The sequence below is a fragment of the Pholcus phalangioides genome, unplaced genomic scaffold (genome assembly GCF_987345545.1).
Source record: "Pholcus phalangioides strain wild (caught in Gottingen) unplaced genomic scaffold, Ppha-v1.0 ptg000042l_1, whole genome shotgun sequence".
Classification (NCBI taxonomy): Eukaryota; Metazoa; Arthropoda; class Arachnida; order Araneae; family Pholcidae; genus Pholcus; species Pholcus phalangioides.
Window position 1 is genome coordinate 20,282,420 of NW_028301628.1, and position 25,305 is coordinate 20,307,724.

The 25,305-nt window shown below is 37.1% G+C and overlaps 1 protein-coding gene across 1 annotated transcript; it reads right to left on the minus strand.

The window, feature by feature from the left end:
* Positions 1–741: 741 nt before the first annotated feature.
* On the minus strand, positions 742–18,038 carry Taldo (transaldolase). Its single transcript, XM_089254668.1, has 8 exons — positions 17,554–18,038; positions 14,445–14,568; positions 13,142–13,249; positions 10,081–10,212; positions 7,992–8,052; positions 6,926–7,170; positions 5,498–5,565; positions 742–1,118 (listed from the first exon to the last, which is right to left on the minus strand). The coding sequence occupies exons 1-8, from the start codon at positions 17,615–17,617 to the stop codon at positions 961–963; spliced, it is 960 nt and encodes a 319-aa protein (XP_089110794.1). The 5' UTR covers positions 17,618–18,038; the 3' UTR covers positions 742–960.
* Between the last annotated feature and the right edge of the window lie 7,267 nt (positions 18,039–25,305).

The following is a 25,305-nucleotide window of genomic DNA, read 5'->3' on the forward strand; positions in this document are numbered from 1 at the left end:
GTGTTTTTGTGAAATTGAGTTTAGAATGCAATAATGATAAAAACAACAAACTGATATTGCCAAAGAACACAATTTCTCAAGCTTGGGTGTTAAGCATTACAAAAAATGTGGATGAAATTGAAGATTTGCTAATGAACGGAAACTTGATCAGAAAACAAAAAGGGAAAATCGAATTGATTTCTGTTGTAATGGTTTCGTGCTGAAAAGCCAAAAATGCACTAATCAACCTTGCCATGATTAGGCAAAAAAACAGGAAAATCAAAGATTTTGAAAACTTCAAAGATATAAAAACATGTACTATAATTTGAAATTTCATTTGTTTATTTTGTCCCAGCATTAGGCCAATTGGCTTTATGAATTCATTTCATCCTATACATAATATATATCACTATAAATTCTAGCAGCCTTTGGCACTGATATCAGTATGCTATTATAAATATATTTCAAACTTAAAATCTGATATTCAATTCACTCTGCTCCGGTATATTTCTCTGCTCATATAATATGATTATATATACACAATATATTTTTCAAAATAAAATCTATATTATGAAACTTCAATCTAATTGTTCCCTGCATAATCGGATCTTATGTGCCGAAATCATTGATATCAGTTTAAGCAGAGCAGACTGCACCTTCTTCACAAACTCATTTTTTTTTTAGCAACCTAGTATAATTTAATCAGTCTTGAACAAGAAAAATCCCATCTTCAAATCCACACAATCACTGTTGAATACGCAATATCAGAAAAAAAAAAAAATTTATTCTCGAAATAAACTTTTGGAACTCTTACAAAAATATATCCAATATGGTAAAAAAAACCTGAGAGAAAGAAAAACACCGGCAAATAAGAAGTGATTTTAAGCTATAATGAGTAGAAAAATATGTGTCAGTATATATATAAGTTTTGACAAAGTATTCAGTGTTTTGAACGAGATTCCCATTTCTTTCGAAGATAGATCAGAACCTTGTCTTTAAAAGATTCTCCAGTTTGATAGCATCCGCAGCAAATTTCCTGATACCATCTGATAGTTTGTCATTTGCCATCTGGTCTTCATTGAGCTCCCACCTGAACTTTGATTCATCAACCTCCGCTCGATCTATGTTCAAATTTTTTGCTGTGAAAGAAAAATTAAAATTCATTATTATAATATAATTTTGAAATGTTGAATGGAATGTGATTAGTTTTGAACAATATAAACTTATGTAACCCATGTCCAGTACAGAAACCTGGCAAATTCATCACAAAAAAACAAAACTTAAAAGTAGACATTCGATACCAGTGTCTTCCACCATCATAAACCATTTTCAGTTACTAAATAGGTATGGTAAATCTGCAATTGAAAGAGCTGATGCTAGAGCTACAGTCATATTGCATAATAGCCTTTCAGACATCTCAATTATACAAGATATACGGAAGACTGGATGTTGTGAAGATATTTATTATTTGAGATGTTAATTTTTTAAGGAAGGAAAAAACTCATCTCCGCCTCTACCGGGAGTCGAACCCGGGTCCCTCGATTGACTCCCGGTAGAGGCGAGTTTTTTCCTTCCTTAAAAAATTAACATCTCAAATAATAAATATCTTCACAACATCCAGTCTTCCGTATATCTTGTATTAACAAGTGGAGAGCGACATTCATGTCATATCTCAATTATAGCTTAAAAGTTTTAATAATGCAATTATATACTTAAGTAAAAACTTATTCTTAAAGTGAAATGCATAAGCATTTTCATTCTAAATATGTGGGGGCACTGCCCTGTCAAGTTGAGCAAAACAAGTACAATGGCTGTAACATCCTTTTCTGAAAGCAACTTGGGTACTTTTGAGACCCTCGTATCTTTGTATTGAAATTGCTCAGACTTGAAGCTTGGCATATCTAGAGTAGAGTATTTTACAAATTCAATTAAACCTCTGAATTCTACTTTTGTCATATACAGTTCTTCAGAAAATTTGAACTCAAAGTTTCATTATTTTGACGCTGATTATCAAAAATCTCCTAGATACTTCTAGCAGCCCTAGGAACATGAAATTTGGTATGAAGGTAGCGTTTAGGATACAAAACAAAATCCGAAAAATTTGTCACAGAATTGGAAATACAGGAAAATTCAGGATATTGCCAATTGTTGCCAAAAAACAATGCCAAATGAGTGCAAGATTGCCAACTATGGTTGAAATTGTTTGAAATTTGCCAAAGATGGGAAAAATAAACTGTTTTCACACATATACATATATATATACACACACATACACACACACACACACACATATATATATATATCTCAACAGTGGTGTTGGTTAGTGCTGCGCCAATATTAAATTCTCTCGTTGTGAATTTATAAAACTTCATTTATTATAGCACAATTATCATTGACATTTTCCTACAATCACCCATTTTCGATGAAAAAAATTTATCCAATTTTTATTCTAATTTTGTTCCATGGACAAAAATGAATCCAAAAACATACAGGAAATCCCCCCCCCCCCACGAATCGCTCGGATATCATCTCTTAGAAGGGTGAAAATAATGAGAAACAATCTGAATTTGGCCTGTAATATGTTAATGTATGCACAATATTTGTTTTACGTGACAAAAATACAAGATGATAATACACAAATTTGTCACAGTTATCATAATATGATAAGTTATGCATATTATTTTTGTCCACGACTTTAGTAAACATTACCAATTCAACTGAGCTATGATGAAAAATGCCAGTGGTGTGTTTATGAGGAGCTATAGCCCAGGGCAGCAAATTTGAGGAATGCATGTCCAAGAAAATTAAAAGAATAGGAGAAGGTCGGCAAAAATTTGTATAACCCTCAATAAATCTGCATCTGCCCAGACAGCTAGGGAATAGATCAGTGAGTGACTAAAAAAAGTGACCTAGAGAGTGTGACCTAGAGATAAGTGACCTTAACAAGCAGAGTGAGCAAGAGTGACTTAAAGCTCAAGCAAGCATGCAAATGACCAAAAAAATTACCTACAAGACTAAGGACCACGTCAGTGAATGACCTAGAGCATAAGCATGTGAATGACCAAAAGAGTGACCTACAGAGAAAGAGACCAGGTCGGTGAATGACCTAGAGCGTGTGCAACCATGTGAATGACCGAAAAAATTACCTATGGAGGGACTAGGTCAGTGAGTGGCCTGGTCATACACACAACTAACAAGAAATTAATGGGAGAAATGAAACTGCGAATCACTCACTGCCCAGTATGACTAATGTTAGGGTCCGGTCCTGGGCCATGGCCCAGTAATTTATAAACACTGACCTAAAGAGTCTGAAAAGTATGTGAATGACCAAGAGCGATTTAGAGCGTGTGTAAACATAAATGATCAAAAGAGTGACCTGGGGAGTGTGAAAGCATGTAAATGACTAAAAGAGTGACTACGTGGAAGTGACCAAAAGAATGACTTGGAAACAGTTGTACTAGCAGAAGTGGGGGGAATGATAAAGGGGGGTTATTGTGCAGGTTGGCAAATTCAAGAGAAAAGTAATCAAAAAAATAAGACTAGAATGGGAGAAGGGTGGCAAAATTTGTGTAGCCCACAGGTGGCAAAACCATAAATGCGCCTCTGGAAAAACCTGAACATATTTTTAAAAGTAGGATAAGGACAGAAAAATTACTCAAATATTCTTTAAAATGTGAATCATGCTGTTACCATAAGGCCTTTGTTATATGTAAGGCCTTTCAACTTGTGTGAATTGTATGGTGAAAGAATGTACAAAATATAATTCAGAAAATAAAATATTGTCCAGAAAGTAAGCAATGTCAAAAAAATAAGACCATGATACTTACAAAAAGAAATGAAATTCCATCAAAAACATTTCATGCAAAAAATGAAGCCAAGTCAAGATTTTTTGCCTGTAAAAAAAATTGTGATATCTGATGTAGAGATAAGTCAAATGATGATATTAACTGTGATACTTTGATTCAGAAATGACTCCAAGGCTCTACACCCCAGAGGTCTTCAACTTTTTTCTAGCTGCGAGCACTGCTTGCACACATCATCAAAAGAAGAGCACACAACAAGTTTAGCATACGAATGCATGAACTCGGGATGATTTCAATCCTTGAATGCAATTTGTACAAGGCATTTAATTGGAACGTTGATCAAGTGTTCGCGAGCAATGGGTTGAAGATGCCTGCTCTACACATTTTCATCTACACCTTTAGATGAACATTTTGGGACTCAGCAATTATGCAGCACAATAATGTGTCGGTCGTTGTTTAGTTTCATTATTCATGCCATCAATCAAATTCCCCGAAATATTGTTAGTAAGGATATCTGTATTTACAGTGTTGACTTAATTTTACATAACATGGCGAGGTGTAATATGTACTGCATAGTTGCCAAGTCACAAAATGTTCAACTAAAGGTGTGTAGCCTTGGGGCGATTTGTGAATACACAGTTAATAACAGCATTTGACTTGGCTCTAGATCAGATATCACTTACCCACTTTTTATGGGTAAAGTATCTCGAGACCATACTTCACTTTTTACATGAAATGTTTTTGACGGGATTTGTTATACCTCTTCAAAAAACAATTTTCGTTTGCAGGCATTGCAAAATTTAAAATGAAAAACCTGTAGCTAGTTGAGAACAACCCCAGCACAACCTTAAAAAGTGCCATCCTTGGCAAGGAAAGTTCTGAAAAAAAAAATGCAGGATGCTCTGCAGGAATGTTACTGATATTGACAGAGTACATGGACAGAGACCCTGGGCAAAGGGATGCTCTGGGGGCATGCACCTAGCTCAAGGCAAAATTTCAACCATTCCCCTACTCCATAAATGATCACCCCTTAATGATCAGGAACGAGATATCTCATCTTAAAAGTAAATGGAAGAAATTCTTTCTAGTTCCTGGTTTTTAAATTCTTTTCTATCATCGCGAAGCTTCATTGTAGCCCTATGAACATAGGTCTCTCCCCTCCTCATTCTTTCTATAATCCTGTTTAGTGATTCTTCCCCCCTCCCCCCCACACACACACACACAATGTATCTTCTTTCTACTATATATGAGAGAGAACACATGGGGAGGGTGGGAATTAAAAAAAGAAAATTGTATGGGTGAGAAGAAATCTACTGTAGTCTTTTTCCTCTCTTCTATTCTATTCTTCTACATACGAACGAGGAAACCGGTTTTTAGATATTTATCATTGATACGTCAAGATCATCCAAATTTATTGCTAAAAACCTGTGCATGAAGTGGTTTAAGGGCTAAAATACCAATACCATAAGGGCTACCAATACCATGCTTACTCTCAAAAAATTTTAATGCACTCAAGTCTTCAAGCCATGCTTGTGTGGAATTTAGACAACCTTACACAACAGTAAAAATTTTGCTGAACAGAAAAAACACATAAATCAGTAAGTTAAGCATATTCAAGAAATTTGTCATTACCACCTCTATACCCAGGTATTACATTTTCTTGAAAAGTCTCTTATTTAAAATTTAAAACAACTTAAAAAGGAAAAAATAAATACCATTTTCAACAGACAAGTAAGGACGAATCTCATCTTTTGATTCTGCCAATTCCCCCAGAAGACTAGGGCTAAAAATATAAGCAATAAATAATTAGGTTAAGAGTATTCAATGAAAATAATTATTTCAAAAGATAGAAACATGTGCAAAAAATAACAGGACCCAGGATATTGGCAAAATCTGGGTTCTTTTTGAGTGGAAGTGGGTCCTTCTCAAAAAAAAAAAAAAAAAAAAAAATTGAAGAATGTTCTCTCCTCCACCCCCCCCCCCAACCATCCATCACTGGTATCCATGTGAATCAAATAATCCATTTCTAAACACGTGTTCAATCCAAAGGTTCATTAAAAAAAAGGTTAATTTACCATTAAGGATTTAGGGGGCTCAAAATGAAAAAAAAAAAACTAACAAGAATAGAAAACAAGATTTAATGAGTATGACGATGAAAAATAAAAATCTTTTTTGTGGCTGAGATGTGGCAATCAATGTCAGTCTTTTTATAAGAGTCACAAATGCTAGCTTTTTTTTCTGTCCTAAAAATGAAATGGGCCCCCACAAAAAACAGGACACACATTATTCCAAGACCTTTTCTGTCTTCAGAAACTTTCCATTTTGAAGAGATATTCTAGCCCAACTCAATTGATACCAATATTCCATATTACCCGAAAAAAAATAACATCCCATGTAACCAAAAGAATAGCTGACTAAAAAATGCAGAACGTGTGATGTACATTATGTTTAAATTCAACTTATAGGGAACATTTCATAGAACTAATAAACACCTTTGAAAACTTGCCCGAGTAAATTCCAGTAAGTAGAAAAACAAATCTTCACCTATAGCAGTCTTAACAATGGCGACAGCCAAACGACACAGACTCTATAGCATCATGGAGGCATTTTATAATAGTTTATTACTTCCATTTGGCAGCCATCCCTGAAGGTGGAGTATATAAACCCAGTATTCCAAAATATTACCAGACTCTTTCATAATTCCCACACTTCCTATACACATCTCATCGCAGTTCAAAAAATGATCAAGTTGTCAAGATCTCACAATTACATCCAAACTCCAATTAAATCATTTGAGCATTTCCGTCCCAAGTCTTTTTGTGCACACCAGGATTAATTAGACAGGGACAAAACTTAGACAACTTTCTTAAAAACTTCTTAACTAAAAGTCACTTATCTCCAAATGAGCTGACAAACTATTCAGCAAATCTTACATGAAAAAAATTTCATAGCATATATACAATGAAACTTCAATATGGCAATGCTTGGCAAACCTAGAAAGAATATCGTTGAAGAGGGATTGTCATATCGAGAGACAGCAGTTTAACATTAGAGTATGAACATTTCCAAACAGGGATTGAAAAATATCATTGTAGAGGGGTTTACTAAATATTGAGTATTGCTGTAGAGAGTTTTGGTTTTACCTGATAGTCAAGAGATCACATCCAGCCAAAGCTTTTATTTGTCCGCTATTACGAAATGATGCACCCATGACAACAGTTTTGTATCCAAACTTCTTATAGTAGTTGTATATTTTCGTCACACTAACAACACCTGGATCTTCTCTCGGTTCGAAAGACTTCTGTCCAGTATTTGCTACATACCAATCTAATATGCGACCCACAAAAGGGGAGATCAATGTAACACCAGCTTCTGCACATGCAACTGCCTAAAAAATGTGTTCACATGAAAAAATATCGCAAGAATGTTCTGCAACATGCATGTTTTCATCTCTGCGCCAATGAAATCACAAAAGCAAAACTTGAATTAATAGAAAGTAATAAATGGGAAAATAACTTTTGAATTAATGAAGTTTATTTTTTTCATAACTCTTGCTTCCTTCATTAGGTTAAATATATATTCTAATGAAAGATGCATTCCAATACATTTCATCAAAATATTATACAGAGATAACTCAAGTGTCTCTAACTCTACATTTATCATTCCCATGGTCGGTACAATACTAAATTCAATATGGAGAACACGCCCTCTAACCTGAATCGACTACTTAAGCCAGCCATGATTTATACTGCATTTTCAGAAACAGTCATGTGTTGCTGATCATTTATAAAGATTTTATGACATTACTCTCGTGTTGCAAAAATTCTGCTTCATTGTTTCTGAAATTTTTGGTCAATCAATTTGTGTTGGAAATGTGTTTATAGCAGAAATTTACAAATAAAAAGTTTTATACATTATTTTGTAATGAAGCAAGAGTAAATATAAGTTTAATGAAGCAAATTCACTATTTTGTATGACCATATAAGTACATTTTCTACAGTCCCAATGGTATACACTTTTAGAGGTTTGACTAAACCACAAGATTGCACAGCAGCAGATGTTTCATTCAAATGCCAAGGAAAAAAATTATGATAATTTGTAATTCATTTCCATTGAAAAAAAATTAAATTTCTGTAAAAAATTTACGACATTCATATACTGATGGAACAAATAAAAAAATGCCATGCAAAATACAGACGAAACCGTTACCTGAGTAAAATTGAACAGCAAAGTCATATTGCAATGTATTTGGTGCTTTTCTTCTAGGATTCTGAAAATGAAATGACAAAAAATAATGAAAGCATTTTTCATGATTTAAGTATCCTACAAATAATACATCAATACTTTTATTTATAATGCAGCGCACACACACTGGGAAAAATATCCAGAAAAAAGTTTTTGATGCAACTATAAAATTAAAATTTGATTTTTCTGGTTTCTCAAAATTTTGTGAAGATCAATTTATAGCAATCCCTGAATGCTTAATTCAATGTAAAAAAGTGGAACATGTCAGCTACATTACAACCTTGTTAAGACAGTAAAAAAACACATAATTCTTTGTATTAATTGATAGAACATCAAATCAATTACATTCCGAGTGAAAAATACAGTGGAACCTCAATAAATTGACACCCCAAAAGTATCTATGAACATGAATAGATGTTAAGTTATTGAGGTTTTTCATTTGATCTCACCCTCCCAATTTTTGAACTTATATCATGAACTTATGTATCATCCCCCTCATGCCAAAAGCGCAAATGTGCAATGTCCTTAGACAAAAAAAAAAAAAAAAAAATGTGGGAAATAGCCTTTGAATGTTTACTCATGTTACTCAATGGAAGTCATTTTTCTAAAGTGTTTTGTAACATGTGTTTCACAATAGGGATACACATTCACATTTCAGGTAAAACTTAAATAGCAAACTAAGGCATCCGACTAGTTGATAAAAAGAGAAAATTGGCACATTCGTGCTTTTGGCCTGAGGGGAACGATATATAATTGAACGATTTCATAATCTATAAACTAACAAATAAAAAATTACCTGTAATTTTCTACGAAAAGTTTCCAAATCTCAAATTATTGTGAAAAAAAACATAAGTATTGAAATATCTTATTTGCAAATGAGCAGTGCAATTTCTTAAATTTAGGAATTTTTTTTTTATTTTTTTAACTTAAAAGTTTTTCAATCTAAAAAAACCTTTATTTTTTAGCTTATTCAACCATCCCTCACTCAACATTTCAAGTATCATCCATGCTTATTAGTGACTTCCACAGGTAAAGTTTCCATGCTAAAAAAAGAAAAATTACAGCACCCCCCCCCCCCTTAAGGTATGAGAGATGTATTTTTGCCCAACAAATGACTAGTAAATAAGGAAATTAAGAACTTGAAATATATAAGAAAAATGCCATGAAAATTTATTAACAGGTATATCCACAGGCAATTTTGAAAAATTAGTTGCGATAACACAATGCGAATCATGGTCAACTTCTTGTGTAAAGTTAAAAAGTTTTACCTCCATCGAATTATGCCAACTACGAGAGTAATAAATGTCAAGTTCTCCTGGTAATTGAGTCATTTGCATGTCGAGTTATCAAGGTTCTACTGCATTTTGTTTCAAATGAAAATTCATAGAGACTTCATCTTAATGAGCTTCAACTGTATATGATACAAACACTGTATTATGCTAGATTTTTTTTCTGCCAGATCATTTGTGAACTATCATTCCTTAAATTAGAAATATCACTGCAGAAAGATTTATTGTTACATCAAGTATCGTTGCAATGAGGTTTCGCTGTTAACACACGATATACATATGCACTTGTACGAGGAAGGTGGTGGGGAAAGATTGGGTTCTTTATAAAGTTTTGTATTGAAATACTTTACTTAAAATCACATTTATAATATTTTTGATTCATTACTGATTTACCTAAATGCGAGGTAAATTCTTTTCCAATGTTTGTTTTCTGTTCATTACTCGATATTAACTAAAGTTATATTAAACACTACTTCACTAAACAGCAACTCTGACAATATCGCTATATTGCCATTAATGGGATAGGTTGGAAATGAAGGCGCTGTCTAATGGTGGTTGCCTCAAATTCATTAGGGAAAATATCTACATCCTCCCTCAGGTTGAAACTCAGGACAGTGACAGCAACCTTCACTCTGGTAGACGAGCATCTTACCACCACTCCAGTCAGTCCCTTATTAAGCACACTGGTCAAATGCTCCAAGTTCTTTGTTATGCATTTCAGATTAAAGAAATCTATAGAAATTTATGTTATGTAAACCACATACTTTGCTGCTTGAATGCCTTCCCATGTAGAAGCAAGTTTTATCAAAATACGGTCCTTGTGAATGCCTTCTTCTTCATACAGTTGAATGAGTTGTTTTGCCTTTGCTACAGATCCTTCAACATCAAATGAGAGCCTTTTGATTTATGAGAAAAAAATTAAAACAGTGATTCAAAAGTTATTATTTTCATAAGATTTCATAACATTTTTTCCACACCACGACATAGTTTTCAGGAAATCAAATCTTTCTCATGCTACCCATTTTTATATCCTTGCTTTCATTTGGGATCACCAGATGTCTTTTTGAGAAAAATCCTGTCCCCAGAAATATAGACCTTTTCCCTCCAATTTCCCCCAAACTTGTGTGTATCTTCAGATAATTTACATTAACCCATTCACATCATATTTAAATAACATCTCTTATCTTGCAACAAAGTGTGTCGAATCCTCGGATTCTTTACAGACAACAAATTGAAAACAAGAAACGGTATATTTCCATCAAAAACTATTATTAACAATTAAATTATTCCTGTTTACATTATTATTTTTGTTTATATTTTACATCTTGAACACAAAATTCAATGATCACCAAATATGAATCACAAAAACGGGTCAACCACTGCCCACAAAAAATAATGAACAATCTTGCTAATGACTGATCACATTTTACAATTGACGACTGTCGGTTTCTAATTTCAACCAGCCATTCAAATTAGTTTGATCAAGTTGAAGTAACCAGAGTAGTTCCCTCACTCAAAACAAATTATTAGTTTGCAGTCGGCTCATTGGACGATCCTTCATTCAGAAGAATGCCCCCAAAAGTCCAAGTATGGCAATCACAAGTCGGGACACAAGTTTCTCCCCAGTGAGAAACGTGGATGGAGATGGCTTGAAAATAGATTTGAGTCTGTCGACTAGTGAGGATAGCAATAAGATAACTCAGTGACTCATTGTAGGTATGGGGAGACTGGACACTTCAGATCATGAGCAACTTTTTTTAACACAGTTGATTTACTGAACCATTCCATCTCAAGATGAAATAATTTGACATCACTGAGAATAATTTTTCATATTTCTACACAAGAAAAAAATATTTCCCAATAGGTAATACTGGTCAATCAGCCACGATCGCAGAACACTTGATCACCGTCGCTAAATGCCAAAGATATGATGAACAAAGGGTAATTTTTAAACATATTTTAGGATTACTTTAACAATTGTTTTAGAAAATACAGCTCAGACTTTTTTCCAAACATATCTGTAACACGATCCAAGCTACCATCTCAGTTGCAATCTCATGCAAGTGCAGCTCATCAAACGATGCAAATGGGTAAATTAAGAAATGTTTGAAAGTAACTTCAAGTTCGACTATGAATGCATGTCCAATATGTGACACGCATTCCTTTAGAAAACAATGTACGCATACAGTAGTGAATGGAACACAAGGAATGCCTACGAGTGAATATTCACCACAGGAACAATTTTCTGACAAGGAAAAAAATTTCAAACATCATATTTTCTAACTGGAATCAAAAGTAGTACATTCTCTAACAATTTTAATTTTAACCCAATATTTCAAGGCTGCATTTACAGGTTTTCTTTTAAACAGAAGTATATAATAGAATCTCTTGGTTTTGATAAAAACTCAAATTTCTAACACAATGCATAGGAAGTGAAATATGTGGTAAATGTTATGGAAAACACTTGGTTAATTCAAATTTTTGTATCAGTAACTTAATACCCCCAAAGTTAAGCAATAGGTAGGACTGATGAAAATCGTGTAAGTCAAAAATGGTACATACATATTTACATTGAGTACATGTTCTTTGCCCCCCCCCCCCCCCCATCGCTGGAAAAAGTAGAAATGACAGCACTGTATTTTAACTATACGTGTACCCCTATGGTACTTTCCTACATTTTCATAAAAATTTAAGTAGATTAATACAGCAATTTGGTTCTTAAAAATTCCCCTGAATCTGTACAATTAAAAGTCATGCGTTAATACTTTCAATGTTTTGATACATTACCTAGATTCAATGAAAAACAAGCAGTTTTTGTTTGTAGGTAACTGACAATTGCAGACCACGAACATTTTAAATGAGCATCAACATCACATTAAACACATTTTCTTGAAAATGCCAAATAATTTTGGACTTCAGATTTGAAGTTGTGGCCTATGGTAGATATCAAATAAGCTTTTAAATTCAAATTTAAAATCACAGCACATTTTTCTATCTTTATACAGAGTGAACGTGACTTGTTCTGCCAATCGGAAGGGGGGGGGGGCAATAGATGAGTCCACGTGGAACATAAAACAACCTGCAAAAATGTTGGTTAGTTGCTAAACTACAAATATTGAAACATTTGCAACTTGTACAATCTTTTTAAGTAGAATAAAAAGTTGATTTTAAGTACAACGCTTAAGGCAAGATTGGGAAAAAAAATATGTTAACAAATTTCATAATAAAATGTTCACCCATGACCAATCAAATACGATGAAACACAGAAAAATATAACTGACGACAAAAGGAAAAATTCAACCAAGAATTTTTATTTAGAAATTTGGTTGTTGCATACTGTATTGTACGTGTGCAGGATTTTCTCTCAGGGAAAGGAAGTGGGGAAAGTCCCACATTTTTCTCCTCTCAGGGAAAACTGTTTTCTACTGCAAAAATACTCTGCCTGGGAGAACAGAAACTAACCCAAAAATTTCCCTCTCCCTGTTACAGATGTATACAATACTGTTAGTTCTAAAAATTTATTACAGAAATGGGAAATCCAAGAATAAAATTATAAACACATTAAGATAAATTTTGTGATGGCTAACTTGTATCCTGTACATATGAATACATACACCTTTAAAATAAACGAAATATAAATGTATGTAATTTTCTTATGAAAATTATTTAAACTTCATTGATAATAAACTGTTTATTGGTAAATGATGTACTTACATTAATGTGTACATTTAATATGACTAAGCAAAGTAAATTATTCCTCATTATCATGAAATTTTTTTTTAATTAGTCTACTGTGTGTGTGTCAATGAATTATTCAATGATTACCTAGCATCAACTTCAGTGGATACTCGACCAGGAATGATCTTGAGAATCTCGCACCCAAATAAGACAAAAAGCTTGTCCATTGTACAAGACATCTGTTCTTCTAAAGTACTGAAAATAGAAAAATGATGACATGCTTTGCTTAAAGTTTTACTTCCACACAAGAACAAACTCTTCAAGTAATCTTCTTTCAACAGGAAAAACATTTTTTAAACTGGTTAATCTTTTCCCTGACCGTAGTGAATAAATCTAACAGCAGCTTCTTATAATATCGCAAACCTACTAACAGTGCTTCAGGTTAGTAATTTAATGCCCTCAAAGTGTGTTTAATAATTTTTCAATGCAAAATTGACCAGCAAATACTGATCGGCAAATCAAATTTTTCAGGAACAGGGACAAATTTTTTTATGAGCAAAAGCATAATTGTATTGAGAAAGTCCAAAGTAATCTTTTTCTTCAACTTTTCATTGCTATTCAATAGGCTAACAAATTTCGAAAATTTTGAGTTGTTGTGCTATTATAATATTATGTACCACTACAAATTTTTTAGTTGTCATAGAAACCCAGAAACTAGCTCTCACCCAATGATAACATATACGTATGGCATAACGAATCCACAGTGGAAAATCACCATGGTAACTAAAAAATTTACATTGAACCTAAAATTTCTATGTCCAATTTCTAAATTAGTCCAAGGAAACAATTTTTCAATTACAGAAAAAAAAACCTATTTTGAACTAGTTCTCTCTCGATAACAAAACAATAACATTATTGGCTCTTAAAAATGCATACGTTGTTAATACTCACCAGTAGCAAAATTGGTACTCTTCAGTTATAATCATACCCCCCACTTGGCGATTTTTTTGTCTTGGTAAATTTTCTTCAAATATTCACGTACCTCCTGTTTAATATTAAATATTTTCATTACTTTAATGTCCATAAATTTGTTCTGTTTTTGAAACGAGGCTTGCAGAAAGAAACAAGTCAAAATGCATCAATGTGGTGTCGAAAATGTGTGCCATGGTTATAATGGGAGAATACCGCAAATTTTTCTTGAATCTTCCCCCTCCTCACATTTTCTAATACAACCCACCGCTGGAATTGCAAAAGACTGTCACTATATTCTTGAAAAGTGCCGAAATAAAACATGCAAACATATTATGTGTTAACCTCCAATCTAAGTTATTTGGAGGATTCATAATTTGAACTCTTGCAAAAAAGATAAAATATGAAAAAGTCCAAGTGAACAAAACAGGAACTCTTGTCACAATAAAACTTACTCAGAACTTCATTCATACACACATACCTTCCTTTCTTTTTGCCGAAGCTGATAGCTTTTTCTATCAAAGGTTGATAGTGATTCAACTTAGAAGCGGCTAAAATGAGTGAAGGATTTGTGGTTGCATCTGTGGGCTTATACTTTTTCATCGCTGTAAAAGATACATATGAAGATTTTAATGTTAATATATATATGTATAATTTCCTCAATAAAAAAATTATGATTCTGTTTGAAAAATAAAAAGAACAGCAGTTTTAATTCAGGGCTGTAACTAGGCTGGGACGAACAGACACTGGCCCCAGAAACCTCGAGCCAAGTAAGGGGACCCCCAAAAAATTTTCACTTTATTTTGCATAATAACAACCCCTTCAATAAGGGCCCCAAAGAAAAGCCTGCCCGGTCTTCGCTTCATACAAAGACCAGGACTGGGTGTATCTATTAACCGAGGCATGTAAAAACTTCTACCAACATTTTTTTTGAACCATGTAATCATTTCAAAGAAAAAGTATCATGCTTTAAATATTACAGAGGCAATACAGGGCAAGTAACTATAATTTTGGTCATGGGTTTGCCCCCTCCCCTCAAAGTCTAAAATATTATGATGTCTCGTTTCCTCCGAAGTTTTTGGCAAAACATTGAAGTCTCCCCCCCCCCCCCCAAGAGGCACAGGCAAAGAAAAAATTGTGGGTTAGGAAGCTCAAAGCATGACCCTCCGTGGGTGAGGCTGACAGGGCTCCAGCGCCGAGACAATCTTTTTTTTGTGCTATAAATTCACTAATGCAATAGAACCTCGATTATCCAAGAGTATAAATGGTGGAGAAGAAATTCACATTAACTAAAAACCCCGGTTAAACCAGGCACAATAAAAAAAATTGGTTGTACCACAAGAGTAATAACAGTAGGTCAAAAGTATATTGGCAAATTTCCAATATACGGTATACCGTTTTGTCGCCAAAATTTCATATACACCAAAACAGCGATATGTTGCCAACATAATTCTTCCAGGTCCTAGAACGTAGATAGTGCCACCGCCCCGGCTTTTCTTTTTCAGCTTATTGTTGCCTTTTGTTTTGCCATTTCGTTTTGCTCAAAGTTGGTTTTACCCGTGCGATTTTATCATGCTGTTTCCTGGTTTTTTTCCCCCTCGTTATGTGGCTGATCGCGTAGATTTCACATATCTGCATGGCTACAATTTGAAGGGCCGAGAAACGTTATCGACTTCTGTACGAAGATGGGCCTTTTCAATCGTTTTTGGGTGTTTGGGCAGTAACCCTAATGCATAGTACCTTGCCATACCCTTTTCGGTCGTCTGAGGTCGATATTTTCAGGTCCGTGGGAAAGGGTCCCACCCCTTATTGGCCCGCCGAGTGCAAAGATTAAATAACAATTATTAATATATTTAATATGTATAAATTTTTTTATTCCCACATGTTTTTAATCTTTTTTGGGTATTCAGGCAATAACCCTAACGCTAAAGTGGGTTTGGCAATAAAAAAAAGTCGCAAAATCACAATATACTGTATATTAGGAATTTACCAGGAAAAAATTTATTGGGGGTACTTAAAAGTCTCCCAGCCACCTATAAAAGCAACCAAAATTATGTTCCTTCACAGATGTTATCCTCACATAATTACAGTTTTCATGTGATTTTTTTAAATGACATGCAAAAAAAAAACACTTTATGTGCAAAATGAGTTTCAACAATCTCCAACTAGTCACTTCTTCAACACCGCCACCTTATAATTACCAAATAATACTACCCTTTGCAGAGTTACCCATTATCTCATAGTTAGCTCTCCTTCACCTTCCAGGGTAAAAAATTTTAACCCTTGTTAATCCGCACCCGGGTACTCCAAACCCTGGAAAATCAAGGTTCTACTGTACAGGGATCCAGGCAGGGCAGCATTAAGTTACTTTCCTGCAAAATAACACTAATCTCTCCTTCAGGGGGGGGGGTGTAGAACTCCAATCCAAACCCCCCTTTTACGTACACCAATGCCTAGGCCAAATGATGATTTTTCTGAAGCCCTTACCTGACAAATTTTCAAAAATTTCAACCAGTTCCAATTTCTGTGAGGCCCATCTTCCCTTGAGGTGCCCATGAGTTAAGAGTACGGCACTGGATCCAGGCCCATCATTTGGGGGTCAGGTTCCCGCCTTTCAAAAATACACTAGAAGTGGTGTATGTATGTGTGTGTGTGTGTATATATATTGAGTATATGTTGTTTGCACCCCCAGGGCCGATTTAAGAGCATCATGGGCCCTCGGGCCAAGTGATATTTCTGTGGCCCTACCTGGCAAATTTTCGAAAATTTCAACCAGTTCTAATTTTTCTGAGGCCTCTCCTCTTCCCTTGAGGACCGGGTGGGCCCATGCGTTAAGACCAAGGGCGTAGCGACGAAATGTGAGAAAATGACCGAAAAAAGGGAAAAAAGATGGCCAAATCCATTGTTCTGTCACTTTGGTCCCCCCCCCCCCGAACGAAATTTCTGGCTCCGCCCCTGGTTAAGACATAGGCGGAGATAGACTTGGAAGTCTGGGGGGGGGGCAAGGTCATTATTGCTGGGGGGGGCACAATGACGTCAATTCATATATACACATATACATTAGATCTGCCCACTCCACATTTGACGCATTGCCCCCCCCCCGTATCTCCACCCATGAGTTAAGACGGCTCCCCCCCCTCCCCCAACCGAAAAAGTTGAAATGACGGGTCTGCAAGGACCTATCAAAAATTTAGGTCAGCTCCCCCCCCCCCCCACCTCAAACATCCAACCTAGGGGCCCCACCGCAACTAATGGAGGTCCATGGCTGTAAATTGCTTACAGCTCGAGTACGCACGCATAAGGAAGGAATAGTGCGTTGAATTGCACATTCATTACAATTATTACGGGACAAAAGCGCGTACGCAGGAAGGTGCATCGCATTGATTTTCGAGAGAAAATTGAGGGAGGGGGGGGGGGCTCCGGGCCCTTCCCATCACAAAACTTATTGAGAAGCGGGGGGGGCCCTCAAATTAAATGCACGATCAAACCCAATGGTTGGTCATGTCGCACCCAATCGTTTCGTCAGAGAGATGTAGTAATAGACAGAAGAAAGAAGCGTAATTAAAAACAATAGACAGCCCCGCACTCACCTTCGAATTCGCCGGTGTCGGCCACGACGACCGTGTACTTCTTGAGCTGGCTCAGGGAATCCATCTTCGACAGCGGAATGCTAACAAGGAAATGATGAGGATAATCACTCACCTAGCCGATAATCCGAATGTGTGGTTGCGCAACAACTTTGATAATTATATTTACGCCACTGGCGCGACGCAACGAGGAGAAGAAAAAAAAAGAGACGGACCTTCGAACCGGCTCTCGTCACGTGCGCTCGCCCCTTTCATTTCGCCAAATTATTCAACGCTTTCCAGCCAATCACACACGCACTTGCGCGTTTTCTCCATATAATAATACTTTTCTGGCTGTGGTGATAATCGAGGACGTGTGGGACAGAGAAATGATTATTATCAGTTGCGAAATCACGCGGTGGAGCCATTTGGTCAATCCTTCGGGTCAAGGAAATTTTCTAACAACGCTAGTGTCCTCCCCCTTCACATGTCGGAGACAGGGCCGAACTATTTCGTTTCGCGACTCCCAGGGCCGAGTAGGCGGATCTCGTGGCCCGGGCGCTAGACCCCGAGGGGGCGCAAATTTCATTCTGAAACCTCTCCTTCAACATTCCAAGGGGGCGTCAAAATGCGCGCGTGCCCCGGGTGACGAAGCATCTAGTTGCGGACCTGGCGACTCTCCTATATTCGGGAGGTGGTCAGGGGCGGTCGTCCTATATAGGAGGGGCATTATATCTGGGTTGAAAGAGGACAAAAAACGTGATGTGGGGGAGAAGCCAAAAATAGGTTCCCATGGCACTTCAGAGATGTGCGATAGGTGCAGTCGCACCGGGCCCCGCATTCACGGTAAATTATTGGAGGCTTTTAACTAGGGCCGTAACTATGTTGAAGCACTGCCCCGAGCCAGGGCCGAAACTAAATACTTTGTCACCCGGGTCACGCCGGACTTTTAGCTCCCCTTGCATGTAGAAGAAGCAGTTAGAGGGTGAATTCGGTTCCTTTTCCCTTTTCTGGTTCAGCGCCGGGGGCACCAGACCCGAATGCCCCCCCCCCCACCAGTTGCGGCCCTGGTAGGTAATGATGGCGCGTCAATAAGACCGTCAATCAGTTAAGTGGATCGCCATACTTATTTTTTCATAAATGGTCTACATCCAGGGCCGCAACTAGATGCTTGATCACCAGGGGCAAGTGCGCATTTTGGCGTCCCCTTGTAATGTTGAAGGAGAGGTTTGGGAATAAAATTTGCGCCCCCTCTGGTCCAGCGCTCGGGGCACGAGACCCACCTGCTCCCCCTAGTTGCGACCCTGTCTACATCTCCTTCATTTCTGTGACCACTATTGGCGTGTGGTCGTTTACCAAAACTTGGGATGTATAATTTACTCCCCCACCTTTTTTTTAATTGATTATTACTGTAGTGTGCAGTTTCCGCCCATGGCACCATAGGAACTAATGCCAGAATCACGAATGTGCATTGTCCTTGCAAAAACAGAACGTGGTAAATGACAATGTTTACCCTACCTATTTGCATAACTACATATATTACCCTTGCATAACTATAGAAGTTATTTTCCTAAAATGTGCTTTGTAACGTGTGTTTCAATAGGGATACACATTCGCGTTTCAGGCGTAACTTAAATGGCAAAACAAGGTATCCAAACAGCTGATAAAAAAAAATGTACATTCGTGCTCGTGGCGCGCATGCGGCGGCCGATATCAAGTTAGTACTTTTACAGGGTGGCTTAAACAAAATCACCCGATTTCTCAAAATTGTGTCTTAAAAATTAAAAACACAGAATAGAATGATTAGTAATACGTGGATATACGGGGAAAATGTGTCTACGTATTATGAAAAATGTTTGTTAATGGTCGATTTCAAATGTATAGAATCATTTTGAAATCGGATGATTTTTAATCGCCGCGTATACGAAAATCAACTACCATATACTGTACCTTATACGTCCATCTTGCATAAGGGACACTAAGTACACCAAAAAACTAAGTAAATATCATTAAAAGAAATCGAATATCTTAGGAAATCAATATTGTTTAATTAAAATTGAAGCCAGTGAGCCGAAAAGGGCTTTTGGAACAGCATGTTTACTAGCAAAAAATCGGAATATCCCAGAAAATTGGTACATATGGTCAGCCTTTCTTTAGAGCTTGTGGGCACTGTACATCAAAGCTGCATTAAGAGACCTTTCAAGCGACTTTGCTGTACATGGACGGTCAGACCTAACAGGCCAAAGCTCGCAATCGCTGACACTGCCTCCAGATGGCGATTTATCCTAGGACGTGTGTGTGTGCGATGTCACTCCCCGCTATTCATATGCACACCTTCTAGTGGTCTAGGGCAGTGGTTTTCAACCTTTTCAAGCCCGCGGCCCGGTTTCAAGCATTTTTGAACGCCTGGTCAAACACGACCAACGGAAAATGAAACGGCTAATCTCACACACACACAAACATTCGCGGCCCGGTGTGAATATCAGGGCCCCAGCGGTTGAGAAACATTGGTCTAGGGCGCTCACCAGGAAAATAAAAAGAGGACATTGGTTCGATTCCCCGCAAGGGCAGTTGAATTTTCTCTCTCCCCCAAATATATCTTCGCTTCAGCCAGTACGTTGTTACAAACACAAACTTTCATATATAATTCTCCAAGACACATTTATATATTTACTAATATAAATCAATCTATAAAAATTTTCTCCAATTCATTTTTCATTCGGGAAAATTTAGCTCTTTTAATATCTTCCGATTAAATCTGAAGCAAATGTGATTGTGACGCTTATTCGTATAAATCATTGCGAAGGGATTTCCAGGTGGAAATGATTTTCTTTTCCTTCCCCCAACAGCCCACAACCCTGATCTGTCGCCATTTAACTGCCACATATTTCCTCACCTGAATATGGGTTATGTCAGAACACTATTGTGTTGGTGAAACTTAAGTGTGCGTCCCCAGCGTTTGGCATGTTTTGTGTTCAGTAGGTGCTGCCATCTAGCCTCCAAATTGCTAATGTTTGGATTTGAAACTTAATGTATGCATATTTGCGTTTACGATCACACAGACCTACGGGGCAACAGAGCTTTTTTTTCAAAGTGAGTGGGGAAGATAGTCCACCAAAGTTGGAAAACAGAGAAAATCATATCTAGCCGATTAGCCGATTACCACTGTGCAGTCGCAGGTTCCAAACCTGGATTTCTGAAAAGGGCGAAATCAGAGGAGGGCACGGAGGACTCTTGACCCCCATCCCATGGTAAAAAAATTTTTAATATTTTTGTAGAAAATTAAAATATTGAAAAAAAAAACACCCCCATTCTTATACTAGTATAACAGGAGTTGCTTACTCTATATGCTGTTGATTTATGATTATTTTAAGTGTTAGAGACCAAAAATTTCTGTGGAAGAAATCCTTGTGCCCCTTGATAGGCTGATTCAGCGTACACACCCGATTTTCACGATGTGAAAAGATAGGCAAGCAGCAAGAAATTTTGTTCGGAGGAGGAACCACTTGCATTTCAGGGGGGACCAAAGTGGTCGAGCAATAGATTTGGTCATCTTTTCCCCTTTTGGAATTTAATCAATAATGAGCATCATATATATATAATGATCAGATAGATCGCTGAAACTGGAAACCCTCACAGGAAATTCTTTTTTGCCACTGGAGAAAACGTGTTTCCTTCAAAGATAACGTTTCACAAAAATAATATTTGTTTCCGCTCGAGAGAGGCTCGCTCTTCTACCTTTTGTGTGTATAGATAACGGTGGCATTGCGGATGTCTTGTTTTCAAAGCCTATTTGTACTTCGTTATTTTCTGCTTTGAAGAATAAGCATACACAAAAAATGAATACAGTATAAACTTTACATGTGAAGCTTAACGGCATTTAAAGCGCCGAACCTCACCATCCCCCCCCCCCAATTTTTTGCGAGTTTACTTTACAGATATGATAAGCACTACAGATAATTAGTATCAGTCCAGAAAACACCATTAGAAGACAGACATTGCGCACGGGTTAGAAAGTTGCGACTTTAATGAGCATGTCGGGGGGGGGGGGGGGGAACCCACACAAAAGATTAACAGGAACCTAGGATTAAGCGAATTTACGGTCCGATGGAGTAGCATACAAACAGACTAGAACGAGTTCACCAGAAATGATCTGTTCAATGCTCCATTTATCCCTTTCACAATTTAACACTTGTAATTACCTACCATATAAAGAGCAATGTTTCCCAAAGTAGAAAATATCGTCCTGGGGAAGGGGGAATAGAAGCTACGGGAGTATCTAATGTTCAATGGAAAATGTTGTAGAGCCGCACAAAAACCTGCTACTTACGGGTATAAGTTTGGATTCTATGAGTTGACTTGAGTTCGGGCGACAAGAACAAAAAATTACCGGAGAAAGGGGTTATGGAACAAAAAGTTTTGGAAAACTCTAATATTGTGTGTAGTAGTATATTGTTATTCCAAAGGAATATCTTATGAGAGAACAAATAGCTTCGATATAGCAAGCAATGGAGTTACTGAATTCCATCATCCCGGGAAATGAAATAGATGAGACATATCCTAACGCAGTGGTCGGCAAACCGCGGCTCGCGAGCCACATGCGACGCTTTGGCCCCTACAGTGTGGCTCTTTCACAAAATACCAGTTTTTAGCGCACAGTAACTCCAGATTTTTGAAAAACCACGTTTAGACACGCATTTTTGGCCATTTTGTTCTCGCTCCTTTCCCCTCCCTGTCATCTTTTTTTCGTGGGCTTTTGCCGAAAGCCTGACTCTGCTGTCACGTGACACTTCCGAGGCTTTTTTCTTAAGGTACTCGGGGCAGATAGACGCAAAAAACGAGTCTCCTCTCGGAACATGCAATGTTTTCCATGCTAAGGAACGTCAACCTCTACCCGGTCAGACCATAGAAGAGGACGCTCCCGTGGCCAATCTCTCCATCCGCATTCAACATCGGTCATATACAAGGCGAGTGTGGATGGGAGAGGCTGAAGGGGTCGACCTCAGCGAACGTACCTCAATCAGATCGAGAACGTTTTTAGCAAAGGCGTACCCTAATTAAGTTAATAATAATGTACTTACCTATGTAGTTTAAGTTTAAAAAAATTTGGCTCTCGAAATAAATTTTTTTTTCAATCGTTGTACTGTTGATATTTGGCTCTGTTGACTAATGAGTTTGCCGACCACTGTACTAACGTATTTATGAAGCTAAACCAGAGGTGGCAAATCTGCGGCACATGTGTCAGCGGCATGCGAATTACTACGAAAATACATACTCCGAATGATGAAAACTATTTTATTTAGAGAAAATTTCGTGTCCGATTGGTAGTCCCAATGGGAAAATGCACTGAAATTACTTTGTGAGGTGGAGCCTGGGCGGTCATGCTCCCTCTATAGTGAGTTTATAACGTGAGAAAAATGATGAGCATCATCCCAGGCCCCAAGGAGTCTGGGTCTCATCTTCAACCTTTTTCAAGTAGCGAGCACTGCCTACACCGATCATTAAACGAAGAGCATCCTTTCAGTTTGACAAACATATGCCTGAAATTATAGGGTAATTGTAATCCTTGAAAATACAATTTGTACAGGGTGCTTGCAGGGCCGTATCAAGAGAATCATAACCACTCCCCCCACCAAGTGATTTTTCTGAAGTCTCATATATATCCAATTTACACAAATTATTACAGAAAATGTACACAGATCCAATTATTATAAGGCCCCGGGCCGGCCCATCCATTAAGACGGCACTCAGACGTTGATCAAGTGATCGCGCACACGAAATCCGACACGATCTTTGAGCCCCTCTTGGTGCCTGCTCTATAACAAAGAACTTTTGGTCGTACTGAAAACTAGAACTTGAACAAGACAAATTTTGACTTGGAAATTAAGACTTCTGATTAAGGTTGGTTGGATCAATCATTTGATCACAATTAAAAATTTACATCGAAAGTTTGCACATTAGCTTCTTTTTGGCGAATTAATTTGTCATCGATTCTCTTAAATCTTGTGTTCCTCTATGAATTTTATAGAGGTTCCCCCCATACACATTTATAGAAGAGATTAAGAGAATATATTTTTGTACAAATATTTTATTATTATACTATATAGACCTTATTGCTACCTCCATTGGCGTACGCAAGTGAGGGGGTGTTCTAACTCCCCCACCACTCGAGCCAAGATTATATTATTTTGCAGGAAAAAACGTAAACCCCTTCTGAAGGTAAAAAAATCTAAACCTCCCCGCCCTCGAGAAAATTCTGTGTACCTCCAAGCGGACCCAAATCCTTAACATTTCTATTTTCGAGGGCTGTTTCAGACCAAAATCCCCCGCTCACTGTCTTTTTCCTCCTCCATTCTATCCCTTCCTACAAACTCGCCACTGAATGTAATTTTAACAAAGCAAATTACCCACTAATGAAAAATATTCTTCGCTCCTACTTCAATGATTTCTTATCCATATCCTCGTCTAACAACATTCACATATCCTTTGGGATCACTTTTAAATGTACAGTATTATCAACAAATGTTTGTGCCTAGCTACAGTTCCAATTAAAAAAAAGTATCTTCTAAGTATTTTCTCAATCCGTGGATCACCAGAGATATTTCATCTAAAGAGAAAAATCCGCAGTATTTCTTCTTACTAATACAAAACTAACAAATCCAATTCACTTAAATCTAAAATTTCGGCCCAAATACCTCTCATGGACTACCCCATTATCTAAAAACAAATCCCACAGTTTTGGAACTTCCTTAGACCTAAATCCATCGGTCCCTCTTCTCAAAATTTCAAAGATATATCCTCTCCTTCAGAGATGGCTGCCGAATTCAACTTAGCGTTCTGCTCGGTTTTTTCGTAAGATTTCCCTCAATATTCTCATTCACAACTCATCTATTTTTTTCTCTCAAGAGGGTATTTTAAAATTATTGAAAAAATTAAAACCACCTTCTGTAGGCTCTGACTACATCCCAAATTAAACTCTATGCCGTTGAAGCCTCCGACTACCTTTCAATTTTGTTCTATGTTTCTCTAAATACTGCTGTCCTCCCAACGATTTTTTTTTTCGGAAAAAAAAAAAACCAAAAAAATTATTCCCATCCCCTTAACTTTAAGCCAATAGCAATCACCTCTTCCTGTTGTAAAATTTTTGAACACATTGTAGCAAAAGAAATCTGTACCCACAGACTCCTTTCTTTTCACCAATCAATATAGCTTTAGAAAAACCTCCACGACCCTTGGGAGCCATCGATAAAAAACTTCAAACTGATGTAATCTATGCCTCAACGTTCAATTGCTTAAATGTGTGTGTGTGGGGAAGGGGGGGGGGGGCGGCGGCGGAGGCTTTCCCAAAATATCGTAATCCCCCAGTTTGAATGTTTTAAAGATCATAACTCTCCATCAGCCTCCGTAATGTCTGGTACCCCTCAGGGATTGACCCACTCTTCGTTATTATTCCTGATTTACATTGACTCCCTCAAACCCTCAACTGCACCACTAAATTCTTTGCTGATGACTGCGTCATCTACCGCATTATTCACCAAATGATCAAGAACTTCTGCAAAATAATCTGGCTGCTATCTCTGACCGGTGTTCACTCTATGGCAGATACCTATCGATATTTCAAAAAGTTTTTTCATGAGAATTACCCGTAAATTCCTTCCTCTTGAATACTTTTACTCAATCGATAATTTAACTATCCCAAGTTTCTGAAATTAAATACCTCGACGTCATGATCTCAGCCGACCTATACATACGCTGGTACATACATGTTGATTACGT

What these genes read in the sequence shown, in the direction of transcription:
- Taldo (XM_089254668.1), bottom strand. Translation starts at nt 17,617, where the DNA reads ATGGATTCCCTGAGCCAGCTCAAGAAGTACACGGTCGTCGTGGCCGAC. An exon ending in TCCACTGAAGTTGATGCTAG is followed by an intron (nt 10,213 to 13,141) that starts GTAATCATTGAA and finishes ATAAATCAAAAG; the next exon opens with GCTCTCATTTGATGTTGAAG. An exon ending in GAAGGCATTCAAGCAGCAAA is followed by an intron (nt 8,053 to 10,080) that starts GTATGTGGTTTA and finishes TTTCATTTTCAG; the next exon opens with AATCCTAGAAGAAAAGCACC.